Raw genomic sequence first — 15,907 nt, 5'->3', positions numbered from 1 at the left:
ATATGAGTGTTACGAACTGACCCTCTCCCTAGCACAGGAAAAGCCTCACCATTAGCGTTAGTGACATATGACACTGGTGAAGCAGACAACTCAATAATCAAGTAAGATTTATTATAAGTCATATGATCATATGCACCAAAATCAATAGTCCAAGTATCAGAACCAACAAAGTTAGAAACTTTTAATGCCATAATGATCTTACCACCACCCCGAGGTTTTGTAGTTACATAAATGTTACCATTTGTGCAGTATTGGCTCATAACATGTCTAGAGTCATGCGATAACTCAACTCCCTAACCATTCTTGCCTTCCAAATATCGAATAGCTGTGTCCACTCTCTGATGTGGACAAAATCAACAAAAGCATATTCCGGTGGTCGCCTTGCAACCCATATTCTTTTGATAATTCCGAAGTTTCAGAACTTGATTTCAAGTTTTCCTTTTGAAACCCGACAATCAAGATTACCAATTTACACATGAACCATTTTTTTCGGGTGCACTGATCAGATCATTAGGTGTGCAAAAAAATCAGACCAAGATGGATTGAAGATGAACTAGGTCTGATGGAGCGGGTCAGAGAGAGGACCTGGTTGGGTCGGATCGGGACTCTGAGATAACGCCGATCTAGGTGTCGATTGGAGATGCGACGTCGATTTGGACGGACAACGTTGGCGTGATAGAAACCAGAATGGGACTCGGGTCGAACACGACCGGATCTGGGACGCCTGAAAAACATCACCGGGCCTGAAGAACGCCAACCTGAAGAACCAGACGATGTGTGTGTAGACGGTGACGTCGATCTGCTGATGGAGACCGAGAGACAACGCTGGATTGGGCAAAGCTGAGGCAGACGCCGTGATTGAGAGAATAAGCTCATGTCTACTCCGATGACGACTCAATACAATATTGGGTACCCAAAGTAAAAACTTTGGTGCCCAAGGTGCTGGGCTCACAAAAAACAATTCGGAACAATGTCGAATAATTAAACAGGAAGAAACCCTAACAAGGGGGTTTGAATTCCACAAATAAATTGCAGCGGAAAAATAAATAGCGAAGTCATTTCAGATATTTGCTCCGATATCAAGTTAAAACAATGACAAGCGTGACACGTAGACCAATTGTACCGATATTGTCCCAACTTAGCCACCTTACATGTGTTGGGTTTTTAATCACTAAATGTATCGGTATAATTAGGTATCATCCACCCACTTATAATCTTTATTTTATTTGTCAATTTTTAGATGTGGGATATCTCATCTCTAATACGCCCCCTCACGTGCAGCCGAATTTTTAAGGCTGCCTATAACATATTATCATCCCACACACTGCTACGAAATTAACTAAAGTCCAATAACGAATGACACTTGGTGACAATCAAATTAGAAACCCTTCGATATCATGATAATGACACTCATCTTGGGCCCATGATAAAATGACATCCAACTTGGGACCAAATTGGAGGCGCGATTGGAGAGATATTTACTCTCATACCATGTTAAAGCGATATAGGGTTCACATTTTAAATTAATTGACAATGGATGAAGTGACTCAAACCCTCATAAATCTACAACAAGATATGTCTCATTTTCCTACGTGAAATGTACTCTCAATTGTGTATGACCTATAATTTTTTTCCTGGTGTTCTTTACCTAGAAAATTGAATGTTATATCAGCTTTCACCCTTGTGGATAGGCAATCGACCTCACAAACAATTAGTGTTGCAAATCTATAAAATGCAGATGACACTGTGATAACATAAATTCATGGGTATCGATATCTCTGATCACAGCTTAGCCGAGGCGTGCACGGTAAACCCTAAAAACCCTAAACCTCTGAACCAGCTACTTTACTACTGCAGTATTGCCAGCACCACCATCATCATCGTCAGCTCTCGATGACTCATTTACAGTGTTGATCCAGCTGGACCTTCTACAATTAACTAGGACACCTCTCTCTCTTTTAATTATATTAAATGCTTATTACTAAGATTATAGCCCTCCCTCACGCGACTCACGAGCCTTGTGTGTGCGACTGCCACTCAAGTGGTCCTTTTAAGGCGCGTGGATACCACAGCTGGGGAGACTGCCGGCTAGTTGTCCTACACAATCCACGTTTCCCAATAGACATTCATTTCCCCGCCAGCCTGTGATCCCAACGTTTATCTTCACAGCAGACAATTACCCGTTTTGCCCACCAAATATGCTGTACTGTGTGCCATTGAGCAGGGCGGTTTGGGGATTTGGAGTTTCTTTTTGCAATCTGTAGCAAGCTAATAAGGGGGTGTGATGACATTTTGTCTTTTAGTGAGGAAAAGAAAGTAAAGGTCATCACAAAAGGAGGGAATGCCTAACCTTAGATTAAAATAGAATATAAATAAAATATTATATCTGTTCGGACTGTATCTCACGTTTCATCAATAGATTGTGACAAAGACCAGTGCTTCACTCTCACGCTCTTCTTGTCTTACACTGCCTCGTATTCAAAAGGCAAAACAATTATACAAACTCATAATAAAGTAACAACAATTAATCAAGTTAAGTAATAGTTTAATAGTATCCCTGGCAAACTAGTAAAATTCGTTTTCAACCGATCAAATTCAAAATATCTAGTGACTGTTATAAAGTGTCATTCATAACTTTCTTATAATAAAGTTTCAGTAGTTAAATCATAAACTATCATAATTAGTTAGCATGCCCCAACGTGTTTGTTTAACTAAATTGTAAAATATGACTAATCCTCAATTAAATGCTAAACAAATATTGACTTAGACATGAATAATATTAACATGAATTCTTAAAGGCCTCTAATTTAAGTAACTAAGTGCAGAGGTGTAAATCTATAAAGCTTTCATCCTTTTTTCATCAGCTTAAATATAAATGAGATTCACATGTCTAAAAAGGGAAAGTATTGCACAACAGCTAATAGTAATAATAATGAAAAAGAACAAAGAAAAAACAAAGAAGCAATACTTAAAAAGAAAAAAGAAGTGGATAAGTCAGGACGATGCGTGGTGAACACCTGCGGGTGAAAGCGTGGTGTTTGTAGGACTCGTCGGGCTCTGGCAATAAAGAAACGCGCTTCGGGGGAAGCGTTGCTCTTTAAATTTCTTTACACTGAACCAAACCCAAAGCGAATCGTAAATCACAAGCCATCTCACTTTCTCTCTCTTCTGTACCTCCCACATTCAATTAACCCCTGCATTTCAAACCTCCCCTCCTTCTCTACTCTCCACTATAAATACTCCTCTCCGTTTCTCTCATCTCCCAACTCACAAGTCACAACCCCTCTTCTCCTTCTCTCTCCAAAGCTTGGACTTTGAATCTCACTTTTTCTCTCTCTAAAACCCTCAAAAATGGCTTCTTGTTGTTGTTCTTGCTCTTCTACCACCCAGTTGGTACTATCACTCTTCTTAGTGGCCTCACTCTTCCAAGTTTCATTTGCCTCTTCTAGGTTGTTCCAAGTCTCCTTGGCAACAAGGAAGCTCAGCGAGCTTGTTCAAGACCAGACCCAGCTCTTGAAATACCACAACGGTCCTCTTCTCAACGGCAAAATCGCCATCAATCTTATCTGGTACGGCAACTTCAAGCCGGCCCAGAAAGCCATTGTTTCCGATTTCATCACTTCTCTTTCTTCCTCCTCGCCGGCCAAGTCCAGCCAGCCTTCCGTCGCAACATGGTGGAAGACCACCGAAAAGTACTACCATCTCAGCTCCAAGAAGTCTTCTCTTTCCGTTGCCCTTGGGAAGCAGATTTCCGACCAGAAGTACTCTCTCGGAAAGTCCCTAACCAACAAACAGATTGTTAAACTGGCTTCTTTGGGCGACCAGAAGAACGCAATCAATGTCGTCTTGACTTCCGCTGATGTCGCAGTCGACGGGTTCTGTATGAACCGATGCGGCTCCCACGGCTCAGCTTCCGGCGCATCTCACATCCGAGGCAAGAACTACAAGTTCGCTTATATTTGGGTCGGAAACTCCGAAAAACAGTGCCCTGGTCTCTGCGCCTGGCCTTTCCACCAGCCCATCTACGGCCCACAGAGCCCGCCCCTCGTCGCACCCAACAACGACGTTGGCCTCGACGGCATGGTGATCAACTTGGCTAGCCTCTTGGCCGGAACAGCGACCAACCCTTTCGGAAATGGGTACTTCCAGGGTCCGGCTGAGGCTCCATTGGAGGCTGCTTCGGCTTGTCCTGGGATTTATGCTAAAGGGGCTTATCCGGGTTACGCCGGAGACCTATTGGTGGATACTACAACTGGTGCGAGCTACAATGCTCATGGTGCTAATGGAAGGAAGTATTTGGTTCCTGCTCTGTTTGATCCATCCACCTCAACCTGTTCCACTTTGGTTTAGGATGTATTATGAAGATGAAAATTAGTAGTAGTAAAGATTCATTGATTTGTTTTAGTTCTTTGGGTTATGCGGATATAATAATATAAACAACTGCAAATCGTTTTGATATGCATCAGAAAATTATGTCTCCCTTTTGAATTCCTTGCAGGGCTTGTGAGATTGGGATTTTGATTAACATGGAAATTCCGGATAAATGCGTTGATGGAAAATCTGAATGTGTAGAACCAAAAGCAGAAGATGGGCAAGAATGAGCCAAACACAAAATACAAAATTTACAAACTAAAGGTTACAAAAAATTCGCAAAAGTGGCAAGAGACATTGTCGAGCTCTATCACTCAAAACCACCACATTCTGTGGAGTGAAAAGTACCACTTTGCCAAAACCAATTATTTTTGTTGTCCGATATCCAAATGTGTTTCAAATCTAAAGATAACATCCAATGTGTTAAGGTAACGGCTTCATATTTAGGATTTTTAATATTTCGACACACTTATCTAATGGCCTAATTGCCTTAAGTTACATAATCGATGCAATTACTGTTTGAATGTTAGTAAAATTGGAGGTAATGAGACTTGGGTTCATAATGTGAACTATAAATCGTTTGCGTTATGATACTGAATTACTGATCACCTTGCGGGATTTAGTGTGTAGATAAAACCTTTTTTTTCTATGAATAATTTATGGGGAACAATGCCAAGGGAATTCTGTGTTGCTGAAATTGTCTATGTGATTCATTTGGTTGGATGGTTAGGAACGTGTGTCACACCACTTCACCCACTATAATTCATTCAAAAATTTCGAGGGTTGGGAATTGGGAGCTGCTATCTGTTGTGGCCTTGTATATTTGCTTGTTAAACAAGACAGCTAGTTGAGTGAATTTTATAAACTCAAGTGGTTACATTTGGTCTCCCAAACCAATGCATGATGCATCTGCCAATTGTATAATTTGTTTATAATGACTTGTGTAGTTATGTTACTAATTGATCAAATAATTAACAATTAAAGATTCAAAATCACAGCTTGTAGAAATACAAAAAACTATGAGCAATTTTATCATTTGATGGGTTTGGCGAGGGGCTCCAATACCCTGTTGGCTGTTTGGACATTCGGCCTAACTGTTGATAAAGACAAAACGTTCACTCGTCGTTACAACATTCTATGTGCGTAAATTGGTGTTCGACCTCAATTATAGGCACACATTATCTCTAACTTGATTACCATAATAGAAGATATGATCTCCACTTCTATAATTGGATTCATTTTGCACAGGTAGCTTCATATTGTCCAAGTTATATATGCTACATTGTTGAACACATTTCTAATGTGAGAAGAACTCCCACACCTTGCTCACTTGTTCCGGGCCACTTAACTTCAACAAAACAAAACCCTTTAACATCAAACCAGAAATGAACAGATAGAAAAATTTGACCAACCTAGCACAAGATGAGAGCATCCAGCTACACCACGTTTAAGAGCTTTTGGTTTATTGCAATAATCACATGCCGAATTTGTCCTAATCAAGTTGAAAACTACTATTGCAAGAATCACACCCTTCGCCATATAACTCCAGCCTCCCCTCAAGAAATCTACAATAATATGCAAGTTCCGGTAATAATCACAAATTTTTGTTTCTTTTCGTTCTCATCTGGGCTGTCTCTATTTGTCACAATTCACTTAGCTGGCTAAACCTGTCACCATTTCTCCTAGTCTTTAGATTCGGTTTTACGCTTTGTCTCCCACAACCAATTGAAAAAAAAAACCCAACGCGTTGTCTTACTGGCCTCTTCACAAATTCAAATCCCACTTTACTAGCTCCTTCCAACGCACTTTCTTTCCCCAAGTCTCCACCACTATATATACCCTTCTCCCCATTAGTCCATTCCAACCCACAAAGACTTGAGCTCCTTCAAATCTTTTCTAGCATCACTCAAATTCCAGTAGTGAATTCTTTGTTAGAATCCAAACATGGCTTCATCTAGTTTCAATCAATTACTCTCCTTTGTTTTGCTGCTCGGTTTGGTCAATTTCTGCTCAGCAGGCAGAACACTTTCTGCTGAGACGTCGGATCAAACCCAGCAGCCTTTACTGTTCCAGTACCACAATGGCCCTCTTCTAAGCGGCAAAATCTCCGTCAATTTGATCTGGTATGGCAAGTTCAAAGCCTCCCAGCGGGCAATTGTTTCCGATTTCATCACCTCCCTTTCGGCTTCTTCTCCATCTACAAACCAACCTTCAGTTGCTAATTGGTGGAAGTCCATTGAGAAATACTACCACCTCTCCAATGCCAAGAAAAGTTCTCTTTCCCTCTCATTGGGCACCCAAACCCTTGACCAGAGCTACTCTATGGGCAAGTCCCTATCTCAAACACACATCAAACAGTTAGCAGCCAAGGGAGGCAAGAGTAATGCCATCAACGTTGTCTTGACCTCATCGGATGTTCTAGTTGATGGGCTTTGCTCTAGCAAATGTGGGACACACGGGTCTTCAAAGAGCTCCATCATTAGAGGCAAGAGCTCCAAATTTGCATACATCTGGGTGGGAAACTCAGAGACCCAATGCCCTGGTCAGTGTGCTTGGCCATTCCACCAGCCTATCTATGGACCACAGACTACACCATTGGTGGCACCCAACAACGATGTCGGTGTGGACGGTATGATCATCAATCTAGCTAGCCTTTTGGCTGGGACTGTGACCAACCCTTTTGGAAATGGGTTCTACCAGGGTCCCAAAGAGGCTCCATTGGAAGCTGCCTCCGCTTGTCCTGGTGTATATGCCAAAGGAGCGTATCCTGGTTACGCCGGAGACCTCTTGGTTGATGCTACGACCGGGGCCAGCTACAATGCCAATGGTTTGAATGGGAAGAAGTACTTGCTTCCTGCTTTGTTTGACCCTTCTACCTCAACTTGTTCTACTCTTGTTTGAGAGTAAATTAGCAGTTGAGACCACGTTAGAGTACATTTTATGTAGAGAATATAGGTCATTGATTCTTCAATTCACATTCTTTATAGTTTCAAATGAAAATAATATATATTTTTTAATTTTCATAGTAACTTTGCTTGTTATGTGTTCTTGATTGATACTACATGATGATATTCTCGATCGAAATCTGAGTTATGACATCTAGCTAAATATCATATTATATATGCACTCGACGGATAAAAATAACGTGGTGTAAACAAAAAAGGAGAGTAAATGATGATCAATCACAAAACAAAAAAAATGCATTGCTTGATAAGGCACAGTACCATCCACGAACACTAAAAAGCTGTGGAGTTCCCTAAAGCACACCCTGGTGTAAATGGTGTAATATGAAGCTCTCCAGCTTTCAAACCATATTTTATACAGTTATCAACATATTCACTGTGCAATTTTTTTGTTTCCTATGAGTAGATCTTCCCGAAAATGTTCAACTAAATTGTAAATATTTAGGTATTCATAACCATGATTTACTAACTAGGAACACACATGTTGAACTTATTTTGTTCATTCATTCATTTGACCAAGTTCAGCATTCGAACATTAATCAATTTGGCTGAAACGTTTTAGGGATGATTTACTCATCAGAATCTAAAAACTAATATCTGATAGAAAACTTGGTCTAAAGGTTGATGATTTTAGTATTATGAATCTCATTAGTGAGCTTTAAAGAGCGGTCCGAGCCACGGAGGTTGATAATTTGAATGAAAAACGTAATAAGCGAATGAATGCACATAAAGTGAATATTAATAACATCAATGTGGAGGTAAGTTTAGCGGTTTGATTGTGCAATGCTGCTGCCAATGCATGGGTTTAATACAACATAATGTGTCACGTAGGCAAGATTTAGGGGAGAAACTCGGATTCCTTAAAATGCATTTGATCTTGCTCCATCAAATCTACAGACCTTTCGCCCGGTAAGATCCAGTTAAGATGAATTAAGGACGTAACTCACTGAGCGATTACAGAGATGGATATCGCCTAATCTTCTATACATTTTTTATAACCCTGAAAATAGGTTTTTTTATTATTAGTTTTGTTTTAAGACTTGTTTTAGAACAACTTATAATGTATGAGCATTTTGACTGGTTAATATAACTATTTGATTCTTAAGAAAAGGTTTGTTTTAAATTTGTAAGTTGTAATCAAACCTTCAAATTTTCAAGCATTGACCGCAAAAAAACCCCCTCTAAATTCAAGGGCTATTATTGTGGATATTCCCTACCAAATGACCAATATATACAATTATACATGATACATGCCCCCTTCCCACAGTTGCATTGTGTGTCAATCTTTGTTCCATAATTGGTAGGTCCTTAGAAGTTAGAACCATAATTCCTTTGAGAATACTCTTGAACAACACTGCGGTATTGTCCAAGGAGCACCACACACTAATACAGTGCATCCTCTCTCTCCTCCACCACATGCCGACCATCCACTTCACTCTCCGGCTTCCATGGCCCAGGTCGTATGTATCATCGAGTCATCGACCACCAGGTCCGCCGGTGAACACGTGTCTGACATTTCATGCTCGGAATGTCCCAAACTAAATCACTCACCAAGTCACCATTGACAACCCCACTACCTTAGGATATCTGGATATGTATACTTTCCGACCCATAAAATTATTCATGAAACCACTGCATGGGTCACCTCTATGGCTTACCCAGGTTCTTCACCTCTAGACTACTAAATTAAAACCAAATTAGACATTGAGTTCATAAAGATTGAAGAACTCTAGTACGTGTTAGGCACCTGTAACCTAATCAATGTTGGTTGTTTTGCATTGCTGATCGATTACGTATGGATCGGAATAAAGATTGGTGATTCATTATCGTAAATGAATAGCACGAAAATTCACAGTGTAATAGTAACAAAAACTTTAAGCATCAGAGAGTTCTACGAAATCATATACAAATATTAAATTTATAGCTTAATTGTTTAACTCATACTTTATAATTGGTCTACCATTACTTATTGAGCTACTGTAACATATGCATAAAATCATTAATGTCGTGCCGTCCCTACTTACAATTTCTTTCTCTATTCTATGATTTTTTGTGCAATATGTACGTACCAAATCCTAACAATCTATCTAGCATAAAAACTTGGCTAGTTGTTAGAATCATACATTTCCTTCTGAGAATCTGTGGATTTGCAAGATATAGTACTTGAATAATGGCAAGAGCTAGAAATATTAATAATGAAATATAGTAAGCACAGTCAAATAGTGATCGAATTGATCAACATGGCCAAGCTGAACAGGAAGATACAGAGGAAGGAGAGTCTGGTCTCTCAGAAGGTCACCAAAATGAAAAAGATATCAAAGTCAAAACCCAAGCATATATCATTCCCAATTCAAGCCTATACATGTGAAGAAATTCTAGTTAAGATCACGTAGAGCATCAGTAGATTCCACAGAAAACACAATCTCACTTAATTTGCATCTTATTTTCTAATGTATCGCGTTCCACCAACCCTGCACATAAAACTTGACTGCGTATCACAATATCATGATCACAAGTGGAATGTGCATACTATAGTGTAATGGATTTTGTTATGTTATCTAAGATAGGAGAAGATACAAGAAGAGAGTCCTGTCTCCTACATTGGCTATCTAATTAGAACGATCGAAGTCAAATTCAGAAACTTTCTTGGCAGAAGCCTACACGCAGCTCGCATATATTCCTTGCACCATTGTAAATTGAAACCTTGTGAGGCATGCACTGAATTTAAAATTTGCCGCACCTCTTCCCATTAAGTTCATCTGTATTCTGTTCTATTAATAAATGAAAATTACTACTCCTGCATCCACAAGCATTATTTCGAACCACATCCGATCCAATAGTTGACATCTACTAAATTGAGTGCATTCAAGTTTCCTTCAAGTAGATGGATTAATTATAAAAGAGTGTCATCCCATAATATGTGAGGATTGAAAGTACTTCTCCCTCTGGCCTGAGTGGCCTCTGCCAAAATTTGGAAGTTAGCATCAATAATTTACCTTCAATTTAATGATCGAGTTGCATTCCGATGAACTAATATCATCTAATATATAAAATAATTCTAATTAAATCTTACGTACGCGTCAAAAGACGGTACAAAAGGGACATCAAAATAACAAACACATTTAAATTGGAAAATAAGTTAAGTGGGTTGTAAACGAGAAAACTAAACATTAGGACACACAAATTCTCAGAGAAAAAAATAGTAGATCTCACCAAGTCTGATGCTAACAATGAGAAAACAAATGCATTGCCAGTTGACACAAATCAGTCTAGACTGCATTACTTCACAAAATTAAACAAAATTAATGCATCACCAATTACTGTGGAAAATACTCTTAGCTTCCACTAGTTTTCTGATCATGGCTAACGCTTCATGAAAGCAGCGATTATATAAAGTACCTTCAACGCCACGCAAATTAGTAAACAACTTTCACTCTCCTCTAATGATGATCTTAGTCGACCTAATTGATTTAGCTGGATAAGCCCTGTCATCTACTCTTAGATTGGGTAGAAAAGCAACGCGTTGTCCTGCTGGCCTTTAGCTCTCTCATGCACTTTACTCCCATCAAGTCCAACCTATCTCGATCTAGCTCCTTCCGTGCACTTTCTTTCCCCCCAAGTCTTCACTCTTCAGCACTATATATATGCATCTTCATATCCTGATATCCATTCCAATCCACCAAACCTTGAGATCCATATATACTTCTTTTTTAAAATCACTAAACTCTCAAGTCCTAAATTTATAGCTTTGTTATACAAAACAATGGCTTCCTTTGCTTCCGGCTATGTATTCCTACAATTAGTCCTGCTCATCTCTCTGTTTCATTTTGGCTCAGCAGCTAGGAGCCTTGCTCAGACCAGCTCAGACCAAACCCAGCAGCCTATACTATTTCAATACCACAATGGTCCTCTTCTCACTGGTAAAATCTCCATCAACTTGATCTGGTACGGAAAGTTTAAGCCTTCGCAGCGCGCAATCGTTTCCGATTTCATCACATCCCTTTCCATTTCTTCTCCATCTGAAAACCAACCATCAGTTGCTACATGGTGGAAATCCATAGAGAAATACTATCACCTTGCCAGTGCCCAGAAAACCTCATCTCTTTCCCTCTCATTGGGTACCCAAATCCTCGATGAGAGCTACTCTATGGGCAAGTCTCTGTCGCAAACACACATCAAGAAGTTGGCAGCTAAGGGTGGCCAGAGTAATGCCATCAACGTTGTCTTGACCTCATCAGATGTTCTAGTTGATGGGTTTTGCTCTAGCAAATGTGGTACACATGGTTCTTCAAAGACCTCCATAATCAGAGGCAAGAGCTCCAAGTTTGCATACATCTGGGTGGGAAACTCAGAGACACAATGCCCTGGTCAGTGTGCTTGGCCATTCCACCAGCCTATCTATGGACCACAGAATACGCCATTGGTGGCACCCAACAACGATGTCGGTGTGGACGGTATGATCATCAATCTAGCTAGCCTTTTGGCTGGGACTGTGACCAACCCTTTTGGAAATGGGTTCTACCAGGGTCCCAAAGAAGCTCCATTGGAGGCTGCCTCCGCTTGTCCCGGTGTATATGCCAAAGGAGCGTATCCTGGTTACGCCGGAGAACTCTTGGTTGATGCTACAACCGGTGCCAGCTACAATGCCAATGGTTTGAATGGGAAGAAGTACTTGCTCCCTGCTTTGTTTGACCCTGCTACCTCAACTTGTTCTACTCTTGTTTGAGAGTAAATTAGGAGTTGAGACCACGTTACAGTACAGATTATGTAGAGAATATAGTCATTAATGCTTCAAATCACATTCTTTATTGTTTGAAACTAAAGTAATAAAAATTCTAATTTTCACAGTAGTTTGGCTTATTTTGAGTTCTTGATTCATACCATGATGAAATTCTCTGATCAAAATCTGAATTATGACATTTAGCTAAAAATCATATTAAATATGCGCTAGCTGGATAAGGACTAACATGGTGTCAACAAAAACAAAACCGTAATTCTGTAAAATCATAAATCACAGGAAAAATAATAATACTTTGCTTGATAAGCACAAGACACACTACAATCCAAGAACACTAAAAAGAAAAGGACTCGAGTCACCGGTGAGTAACATAATATGAAGCTCGATCATCGAGTTTTCTGTCAGATATAGACATCTTCACTATTTACTTTTAAGTTTCATATGAGCACGAAAATTTTCTGTTGAATTGTAACATTTGGGTATTCGTAAGCATGATTCACCAACTAAAAACACAAACAGTTGAAGTAATTTGATGAAGCCAGACATTAATCAATCTAGCTGAAACTTTTAAGAGATGATACTCATCGGCAACTAAGGGAACTTATTCAGGGCAAAAGATATAAGTGAACCTATCATTACTAACCAATCAGACTTGGCCATTTAATTTTGCAATCAAATGACACTAACACCGAGGCTAACTCCGTTTCAACAAAATTAAACTAAATAAAAAAATGGATGAGGCAGAGGAAGACTGATGAACTGAAGCAAATCGATGTCGACCAGGGTGTTTCATTTTTTCAGATGATTTGGATCTATGATGCCGCCTAGAATACAAAGGTATTATGGACCCAAAATCCTGAGGGTGGTTTGCGAATGATGTCGTTCACGAACAAATCGACATCGGAGTTGTAGTAGGAATTGCAATTGTGATTAATCCTATGGTGGTGCGGTGTTGTGGGATGACGTGGCAGATGGTTATGAGGAGGCGGAGGAGGCTATGGTGCGGTGGGGTCTGGGAGTGAGTTTGAGGGAGGAGGATGGTACAACTGGAATTTGTGGGGGTGTTGGTGAGTAAGTGCAGAAGACGGAGGTATTGGGAGAACCGGAGAAGATGGAGATGTGGTGGGGTGTTACTGCAGTCAATTTTTTTATTCTAACTGACATTAACTGATATGTTAGTGGTACAAGTGGAACTTAGTGACCTAAATAAATTTTAAGCAACTAAAACCTAGACAGTGTAAATATCGATATATGACTGAAAAAGTCTAAACTCTAAAGGCTAGTGAATTTCATATTACAAAGCTCCCTAAAAAGTCTGAACCGGTGGAAGCTTCAGAGGTTGATGTTCAGAATGAACTCAATGAAGAACGCACATATAAGTAGCTTTAATGATATCAACGTGGAGATAAGTTTATGTGTTTGATGTGCAGGGCATGGGTTATAAAGGCAGCAGCATAATGTGTCACGATTCCCCAGAATGCATTTGATCTTTCTCCATCAAATCAAAAGTCCTTCCCCCGGTAAGATAAAGTTAAGATGAATATAAAGTCTTTGATTGTTTTGTTAGTATGGGTTTTTGTTAGCTATTTTATTTTTGGTGCTTTTTAGCTTGTTATTTCCCTTTTTGGAGGGAGTGTTGTTGCTCTTTAAACTTGTTTTACATCCCTTGATTTTATAAATTTAAGGACGTTAGTGAGCTATTAAAGAGAATATGAGTTGTATTATCTAATACTGTAATTATCAATATTAAAAAAGGACAGAGTTGAACCTTGCAAATTACATTGTATCAATTTTCATTTTAAATTTGTAAATAGGGCTTGTCAACGGGCTTGGCTCGGCCTGATCTAAGTACATTTAAATAAGTGACGGGCTGGGCCGAGTATTTTCACAAATATGAAGATTTAAGCCTACCTACAATGCCTTGTAGCTTTTGCAGGCCGGGCCTTGTGGGCTTGTATTAGAAAAAAAACATAATACTCTTATTTAAGGGTTTGAAACATAAAAAAAAATATTAGAAAATATTCTAAAACAAATCACAAATAAAATTCTAGTTTTGAAATATTGTTGATTGACACCAGTAGATGTGTTTGATATATATTTTAGGGACCCTGTAAAAATTTCGTCTGTTTTGAACATGGTTCGACTGTCCGTACCTACGGTCAACAACAAAAATGCGTTTTGACATAATAAAACCACATTGACCAGAGATTTGTCAAATGAGTTTTCTCGTTAAGACTGCGTACGATCGGTGACAACAATTATGTTTTTGGTTTGACCCTGTAAATTCCGACGGTCAAACGAGGTCCGAATTGGATGAAATTTTCATAGCATCACTAACTGTATATACCGATCAAATTAGATGGCGTCGATCAATCCTGATAAGTTTCCTTCATATAGTCGCTTCATAATGCAATAGTTTTATTATAAAACCTAATATAAAAGTTATGATACATTAGTGGACACTTCGGCGATCGACAACTCCAGTTTGAATTATGGTCGATCGACAACAGTAGATCTAATCAGTATATATATTTAGGGAACCTGTAAAAAATTTCGTCCGTTTTAAACATGGTTTGACCGTCCGTACCTATGATCACCAAAAAAATATGCGTTTTAACATATTAAAATCCTCATTGACCGGGGCTTTGCTAAATGAGTTTTCTTGTTGCGACCGCACACAATCGGTGAGAAAAATTATGTGATTTCAGATATGCATACGTCTTTCGGTGTTCAAATCTTGGTAATAAGTCTTCTCTTAGGGCATATTAGTGGTGTTTTTGGTTTACTGAAATTTCCGACGGTCAAACAAGGTCCAAATTGGATGAAATTTTTATAGGATCACTAAATATATATTCCGATCACATCGGATGGTGTCGATCGATCTAGAGAAGTTTCCTTCATATAGTTGCTTTTTATATTATAAACCTAATATAAAGGTTATAATACATTAGTGGACACTTCGGCGATCAACAACTCCAGTTCGAAATATGGTCGATTGATACTAGTATGTGATCAGTATATATATTTAGGGAACCTGTAAAAATTTCGTTCGTTTTGGACATGGTTTGACCGTCCGTACCTACGGTCAACAAAAAAAGAGGCGTTCATATTAAAACCCCCATTGACCGGGGCTTTGCTAAATAGGTTTCCTTTTTGCGACCGCGCAAGATCGGTGACAAAAATTAGGTGATTTCAAATATATAAACAGCTTTCGGCATTCACATCTTGGTATTTGGTCCTCCTTTAGGGCATATTAGTGGTGTTTGTGGTTTACTGGAAATTCCGCCAGTCAAATGATATCCGAATTAGATGAAATTTGAAAATGGTCACTAAATATATATACCGATCACATCGGATGGTGTTGATGGATTCCAATAAGTTTCCTTCATATAGTCGCTTCATAATGCGATAGTTTTATTGTAAACCTAATATAAAAGTTATGATTAATTAGAAGATACTTCGGCGATCGACAACTCCAATTTGAAATATGGTCGATCGACATAAGCAGATGTGATCAGTAAATATATTTAGGTAACTCGTAAAAATTTCGTCCGTTTTCGACATGGTTTGACCGTCTGTACCTACAGTCAACAAAAAAGAGGTGTTTTGACATATTAAAACCCCCATTGACCGAGACTTTGCCAAATTCGTTTTCTCGGTGTGATCTCGCACGATCGGTGACAAAAATTAGGTGATTTCAAATATTCAAATGGCTTCGCATCTTGGTAATAGGTCTTCCCTCAGAACATATTAGTGGTGTTTTTGGTTTACCGAAAATTCTGACAGTTAAACGAGGTCCGAATTGGATGAAATTTTTACGGGGTCACTATATATA

General features: G+C 39.1%; 4 protein-coding genes across 4 annotated transcripts in view; 3 read left to right on the top strand and 1 right to left on the bottom strand.

Moving 5' to 3' along the window:
- The window catches only part of LOC126796238 (14-3-3 protein 7-like), a 294,280-nt gene that overhangs the window by 186,149 nt on the left and 92,224 nt on the right, over positions 1-15,907 (bottom strand). The window lies entirely within an intron of this gene.
- LOC126796228 (protein PHOSPHATE-INDUCED 1-like) lies at positions 3,140-4,470 on the top strand. Its single transcript, XM_050522995.1, has one exon. The coding sequence runs from the start codon at positions 3,352-3,354 to the stop codon at positions 4,348-4,350; it is 999 nt and encodes a 332-aa protein (XP_050378952.1). The 5' UTR covers positions 3,140-3,351; the 3' UTR covers positions 4,351-4,470.
- LOC126796233 (protein PHOSPHATE-INDUCED 1-like) lies at positions 6,247-7,400 on the top strand. Its single transcript, XM_050523003.1, has one exon. The coding sequence runs from the start codon at positions 6,316-6,318 to the stop codon at positions 7,270-7,272; it is 957 nt and encodes a 318-aa protein (XP_050378960.1). The 5' UTR covers positions 6,247-6,315; the 3' UTR covers positions 7,273-7,400.
- LOC126796231 (protein PHOSPHATE-INDUCED 1-like) lies at positions 11,026-12,189 on the top strand. Its single transcript, XM_050523000.1, has one exon. It carries the CDS (start codon positions 11,098-11,100, stop codon positions 12,058-12,060), a length of 963 nt encoding a protein of 320 aa, XP_050378957.1. The 5' UTR covers positions 11,026-11,097; the 3' UTR covers positions 12,061-12,189.

Source organism: Argentina anserina, chromosome 5 (genome assembly GCF_933775445.1).
Source record: "Argentina anserina chromosome 5, drPotAnse1.1, whole genome shotgun sequence".
NCBI classification, from domain to species: domain Eukaryota; kingdom Viridiplantae; phylum Streptophyta; class Magnoliopsida; order Rosales; family Rosaceae; genus Argentina; species Argentina anserina.
The sequence above is the reverse complement of the archived record's forward strand: the minus strand, read 5'-3'. Positions and strand labels throughout refer to the sequence as shown.

What these genes read in the sequence shown, in the direction of transcription:
- LOC126796228 (XM_050522995.1), top strand. Translation starts at nt 3,352, where the DNA reads ATGGCTTCTTGTTGTTGTTCTTGCTCTTCTACCACCCAGTTGGTACTA.
- LOC126796233 (XM_050523003.1), top strand. Translation starts at nt 6,316, where the DNA reads ATGGCTTCATCTAGTTTCAATCAATTACTCTCCTTTGTTTTGCTGCTC.
- LOC126796231 (XM_050523000.1), top strand. Translation starts at nt 11,098, where the DNA reads ATGGCTTCCTTTGCTTCCGGCTATGTATTCCTACAATTAGTCCTGCTC.